The sequence below is a fragment of the Ipomoea nil genome, unplaced genomic scaffold, assembly GCF_001879475.1.
Source record: "Ipomoea nil cultivar Tokyo-kokei standard unplaced genomic scaffold, Asagao_1.1 scaffold1317, whole genome shotgun sequence".
Lineage (NCBI taxonomy): Eukaryota > Viridiplantae > Streptophyta > Magnoliopsida > Solanales > Convolvulaceae > Ipomoea > Ipomoea nil.
The window spans coordinates 1,659,022-1,665,523 of record NW_017617745.1 but is presented as its reverse complement, the minus strand read 5'-3'; the positions used below and the strand labels follow the sequence as shown (position 1 = coordinate 1,665,523).

Sequence of the window (6,502 nt, the reverse complement as noted above, 5' to 3'; positions counted from 1 at the left end):
TCCTATTTACTAAGTCAGTGAATTACCGTGACAGAAAACAATTTTATGTCTTATCGTGCGTCCTAAACTCACCTCATAATCACAGGTGTCAGGCTAGAGTCCGTTAGCGTTTCAGCTCCCATGTGGTCGTGTCCAATGTAATGAAAATGTTCTTTCTTGAGCCTCAGCCGACCCAACCAATGTACGTGCCTTCCAAATTCGTCCCCACACTTCGTTTTTTATAACAAAGTTTCCATCTTTTAATTATGGCAAGTGTCCCAATGATTATTCGTGAGAAGCATATTAGAAGCACGGCTATCCAAGCTGCAATTTTTTTTTTATTATGATATATAATTTAATTGAAAAGCAATGAATTAGAGCCATAATTTAAATTAATATATATGTTATCCATTGAGGTCAAAACATATAAATATATACATATAGCCGCATTGTTATGTAGTAAGCTTTAAGAAATTCCAAATTTGCAATCAATGGGTTGGTGAGGATAGGGTGATGTAGATGTTAACAAAAAGGTTGTTTCCTTTTATGCAATTCTGGGTATTATTTGTGTTTTCTTGAATTTATTTGTTGGGTATTGAAGTTTTGTGGTTTTGGAGCTTTTTTTCTTCTGTTGAAGTTTGGGTTTATTTGAGTTGCGATGGAGGAAAAGTATGAGCCATTGAAGGAGCTTGGTTCTGGGAATTTTGGAGTGGCTAGGCTGGTAAAAGACAAGAAGACCAAGGAACTTTTTGCTGTCAAGTATATAGAAAGAGGGAAAAAGGTAATTTTCTGCTCTTATTTATCAAAGTATCCTCTTCTTTTGTGAGTCCAAAACTGAACTTTTCTGCATATTATGCCAGCATATGAAAAGTTTTTAAGGTTTTTTTTTTTTTTTTTTTTTTTTTTTTGTGAATCATGATTTGGTTGTTTATATTAATTGCCCAATTCAAGCTTTTTCTTCTTCCCCAAGAGGTTGAATCCCAACCCAAGGGCCCCACGTCCCGGCCCGACAGAGAATTCAAGCTTTTTCTGATGCTTATGCTTAATGTTTCAATCACTGCAGAAATATGTGAAATACCTTAACAGTACAGTTCAATCTGGAAAAAATATGGGAAATCTCTGATCATTGATGGTTATGTATGAAGGCTGTTTTTAGGTAATGTGTTCTAACATAAGGGTATTCCTTTTCTTCTTTATAGATTGATGAGAATGTACAAAGGGAAATTATAAATCATAAGTCACTGAGGCATCCAAATATCATCAGGTTTAAGGAGGTAAATATCTATCATGATCTTTTAATATCTGTTTATTGTTAATACTTTTTTGTCAGGCCATGAGGTGTCCTGAGCAGACTCCAACTGTAGGAGGCACCTTTAAGCCCGCACTATACTCAGACTAATCCCCATTCGTACTGGACTGGCCCAGTTAAGGGACAAAGTGCTGACTAAAATGGTTTTTCCATACGAGGGGGGTCGAACTCCCGACCTTTCTTAAGGGGTTTTTAAGCTTGTTATCAACTTGGATTCATAGATGCCTTCTAGTTTGTATAATTTTGTTACTCCGTTCTTTTGGAAGCTTGGATATTTCACTAACAAGATTCTTGAAGACAATGCTTGCTATGCATGATGAGAATTTGACTATACTATGTTGCCATTTCTGTTATGTTGATGAAATATATAGACAAATAAAACCAGGGAAAAAAAAAAAACCCTTCAGCTCATTTTTGGATTTTATGCAACAATGAGAAAGATATCTCTTAAAAAGAAATAACAATATTCCTGTTATTGTAATGAGAGATTAATAGAAAGTTCAACATTGTGGGTATTTGTAGATTCCCAATTTGATTCACAATTATCCTCTTGCACCCTCTCAACTAGCTAGAATTTTGATAACGGGGGCATTTCTAGACATGTACTCTGTTGGGTGGAGGCCGGTAAAAGGCCAAATCCATCAATTGGTGGCTAGGGAGATTGTTGGGCAGAGGCCGGGGAAGGGCTAAGTCCAGCACCCTGCCTCTCGAAAATGTGATGGCAGTCTATAAGGAAATAAATTTGCGCCTTCCCTACTAGCTATAGCTTTTGGCGTAGTGGCAATATAACTTTTCCTTTCTCGAGCAGAGTAATTGGAACCATTTATTTAATGCTTTCTGCAGGTTTTGTTGACTCCATCACATTTAGCTATTGTTATGGAGTATGCAGCCGGGGGAGAACTTTTTGCGAGAATATGTAGCGCTGGCAGATTTAGTGAAGACGAGGTTTTTAAGACGCAAAATCCTTGTTTCTCCAATCCCCGCTTTTATTGTGTTTAACTGGCTGCTGTTTGTTCATTCATCAACAGGCTCGGTTTTTCTTTCATCAACTAATATCTGGAGTCAGTTACTGTCATTCCATGGTATAAATTAAATTTCGCTTTTTGTGTTTTACACTGTTCTTTTTTACTTTCTGCTCTTCTCAACGGTGCTTTTTCTTTTCTGCAGGAAATTTGTCACAGAGATCTGAAACTTGAAAACACTCTCCTGGATGGAAGTCCAACACCACGCCTGAAAATATGTGATTTTGGCTATTCCAAGGTTTCTTTCTTTTGATCGAGGTTAATGTTGTCTGCCGTAATTAACTTCATAGGATAACACGTTTATTTATATTTTTGACTTGCAGTCTGGATTGCTGCATTCGCAACCTAAGTCAACTGTAGGAACACCAGCATATATTGCTCCCGAGGTCCTTTCGAGAAAGGAATATGATGGAAAGGTATAAAATTGTCTCCTAGAGGTGTCTCAATTGTCTCCAAGGAACACCAGCATATATTGCTCTCTCAATTGCTTTGTGTGTGGTCTAAAATTGTCTCTCAAACGCTTACCATTATGCCAAAAGCTATGGCTAATAGCCAAGGCGCAACTTTATTTCCTTATAAACCGCCACATTTTCGAGAGACAGGGTGCTGGACTTGGCCCCAACAAACACTTTAACTAGTGGCGGGGTTAGCCAATTCATGGCACCCGATGAATGAAAGCCACATTAGGAGGGGGAAAAAACATTTTCGTTTTGGAAATTAGTTTTGAAATGAAATGTCTGCTTCTTGTACTGCACTCGCTAACCATGTTCTGCTGATGAATTGATTGTTCATTCTCCGCTCCACTTTAGATTGCGGATGTGTGGTCCTGTGGCGTTACACTGTATGTGATGTTGGTTGGAGCATACCCTTTCGAGGAACCTGAAGATCCTAGGAATTTTCGTAAAACCATTGGAGTGAGTGCATACTTTGATTTAACTGAAGATTGGTTTTGCGTTTTTTTGTCTGCTTTTTCCTTCAACTTAGAAATCTCTTTTGTTATGTGCAGAGAATACTGAGTGTTCAGTACTCCATTCCTGATTATGTACGAGTTTCTGCAGATTGTAGGAACCTCCTTTCTCGCATCTTCGTTGCAAATCCATCCAAGGTAACAATCGCTTTGTTTTGTATTTGTAACGGAAATGCTGTTACTTGTGACAAAAGGTGGAATTGCCCACCCCAGGCACTCCCACACCCCAGCCCGAGAGTTTGTGGAGGGGTAAATGACTCAACTGACCAACAGAGATTAGACTTTTGCTCACTAACAAAAATGCTGTTACTTGTGACAAAAGGTGGAATTGCCCACCCTAGGCACCCCCATACCCCGATCCGACAGTTTGTGGAGGGGTAAAATGGTAAATGACTCAACTGACCACAGAGGGCTAGACTTTTGCTCACTAACAAAAATGTTGTTACTTGTGACAAAAGATGGAATTGCCCACCCCAGGCACCCCCATACCCTAATCCTACAGTTTGTGGAGGGGTAAAATGATAAATGACTCAACTGACCAACAGAGGGCTAGACTTTTGCTCACTAACAAAAATGCTGCTGTTACTGCAACAACTGAGCTTCTTTGTTTTGTATAGTGCTTATTACATATTCCATCTAGCTATAACAGCCCGATAAGAAAATGTCTTCGTGATAAGTGAAACCGTTGCTTATTGGAAAAACTCGAATTCTTGATGTAGAGGATCACTATCCCCGAAATCAAAAAGCATCCTTGGTTTCTCAAGAACTTGCCAAAAGAGGTGATGGAAGGCGGGGAGAAAACGAGCTACAATGAAGGTGGAAGTGACCATTCACTTCAAAGCGTGGAAGAAATCATGCGTATCATACAGGAAGCGAACACTCCTGGAGAGCAAGCCTCAAAAACCGAGGGGAGCGTCGCTGCTGGGTCGTTGGACCCTGACGACGATGCAGATCTCGACTTGGAGTCTGAGATTGACAACAGCTGTGATTTTCTACCTCCCATCTAAGGAATAGAATTGTGGGATAATGAATTACAGTATTCTTGCTTGTGTCTGTTAAATGTTGATACTGTAACAAAGAAGGCTATCATTTTAGTACAACAAATATGTTGTGTAATATGTGCCTCAAGAAAAAGGACATTGGTTCTTTGTTTGCCTGTTCTCTCTGTGAAAATAATGCATGCACGCAGTATTCAATAATAATGTCTCATTCACCTTGAAATTTATCATGTTTTAAAATTCTTTTGTTTTGTTTTTTAAACCAACCACGAAATATATAAATTAAACAGCAGAAAGCAAATAGCTAATACACCTATATATGTTCTACGATCAGACTCAGTGCATGTAGCATGAGCTAATAAGTTCTCAGACCTCCTAATGTGACAAATAGTAATTGAATTAAAGCAAGACATAATTGAAAACTATTAAACATTAAGACTCCCACATTTGTCAAGCACCATGTGCTCAGATGACATGTAGTGACCTCTCTCATGTGAAAGGTTATGAGATCGAGCCTTAGTAGAGGCATGTTGACTCTTTGTGCTTCATTATTCACAAAAAACTCCCGCGACAAATCCCTATGTCTGGTGATCAAATTGTGGGGCCCTTGTTGGAAAGGCTTCTTTAACTTGCTTTTATTCCACATTGCTTTCAAAATCTTCTACTCCCGCCTTATAAAGGATAGCATTTTAAAAGAGGTTTGAACTTTAAAGTATTATGGAGGGGAATCATGTGTATATATGTTGCTGTTGCATGTGTGGTGTGATAACATTTTGGTCAGTCTCCCATATAAATAGTCTTCCCCTCTGCTCAGAATCCTACGTTTTTCACACCCCATCGCCTTCTTTACCTTCTTCGTCTGAGCTTTTGAGAGGTAGGTTCTCATACGTTTAGTAGGTGCATGTTAACGTATGTTATCGGTGTTACCCGTTGAAAGTATACTGGTGATTATAGACTGAACCGTCTATTCGAAATTCACTTTTAAGACAGTGTTTCTTAAACACGACACATAAATCTTTCTTCCATTTTATTTCTTCTGTTTTGAGGCAACCTATACTAATACATACGTTGTACAACATTGTTAAATTCCCTAACAATTAAAAGCGATTCCATAACAGAATGCCGACTTTCGTCAACAAACCTGGTGTCGATCTCTTCAAAATCGAAGCGCTCAACGACATCAACTATCACATATGGTCGGCTAAAATGCTAATTAATCCACTTTGAGTCGATGGAGATGGACTACGTTCTCATTGAAGATCATGTTCTTACCAGGCCCATGCTCAGACTACTCCAACATAACATCCTCAACCAGAATCTAGGGGTGATCACGGTTCGGTTCGAATTGTAACCGTCACTGTAGTAACCGAAACCGTCCGTACGGTTCCAGTTCCTAACCGGAACCAATAAGGTTCCGGTTAAGGTTTGTAAAACTTTGGAACGGGAACCGACGCCGGTTCCAAAACGTAAAAAAATTAATAAAAAAAAATCCAAATGGCCTGGGGCGGTGTGGCCACTGGCCAGCATATATTATTAATATATATTAGATATTATAGATTTATAATATATATTAGTTACAGAGTATTAGATATTATATATTATATATATTAAATATTATATATATATATATATATATATATATATATATATATATATATATATAACATATATTTAAACAAAACATTCATCAAAAAGAAAAAAAAAAAAAACATAAGCCAAGTGGCCACTGCCGATTCAATTCTTTTGAATTGTTTCTAATTGTGCCATCTGTGCCCAACCAAATTTTTACTTTAAAACAAAACATTTAAAAAAAAAAAGAAAAAGAAAAAAAAAAAAAGAGGTTAGAACCGGAACTGGAACCTTAATATAAGGTTTCGGTTCCGGTTTGCAATTTGTTGGAACCGTGAACCGCCGGTTCAAAACCGGAATCGAACCGTGATCACGTCTACCAGAATCTCATGTAACAGTTCTGAATGCTACTCCTAACCAAAAAGCTTCTGCACCAAAACTAATTGCTCAGTCCCTAGAAGCTCGTACCAAACTATGAGAAAGACAACAAATATGCACGAGCCACTTTGCTGCAACATATGATTGATGCCTTCTCCGAAATCTTCTCTATACATAAGTCTATCAAAACAATTTGGGACATGTTGTAGAAGAAGTATGGTGCTGATGATGCAGGTAGAAGGAAACACGCAGTTGGTCACTGGCTGAACTTCAAGATGAC

General features: G+C 38.2%; 1 protein-coding gene across 1 annotated transcript; it reads left to right on the top strand.

Annotated features, from left to right (window-relative positions):
• The first annotated feature begins 251 nt into the window (after positions 1-251).
• Positions 252-4,498, top strand: LOC109185386 (serine/threonine-protein kinase SAPK3-like). The gene is made up of 9 exons (XM_019335386.1): positions 252-760; positions 1,179-1,253; positions 2,132-2,233; positions 2,317-2,370; positions 2,456-2,548; positions 2,634-2,726; positions 3,120-3,224; positions 3,317-3,415; positions 3,997-4,498. Exons 1-9 carry the CDS (start codon positions 638-640, stop codon positions 4,282-4,284), a joined length of 1,032 nt encoding a protein of 343 aa, XP_019190931.1. The 5' UTR covers positions 252-637; the 3' UTR covers positions 4,285-4,498.
• The last annotated feature ends 2,004 nt before the right edge of the window (positions 4,499-6,502 follow it).

Bases quoted from the DNA above. Each gene is read 5' to 3' on its own strand.
- LOC109185386 (XM_019335386.1), top strand. From the start codon at position 638: ATGGAGGAAAAGTATGAGCCATTGAAGGAGCTTGGTTCTGGGAATTTT. The intron at 3,225-3,316 runs GTGAGTGCATAC...TGTTATGTGCAG, and splicing joins ATTTTCGTAAAACCATTGGA to AGAATACTGAGTGTTCAGTA. The intron at 3,416-3,996 runs GTAACAATCGCT...TTCTTGATGTAG, and splicing joins TCGTTGCAAATCCATCCAAG to AGGATCACTATCCCCGAAAT.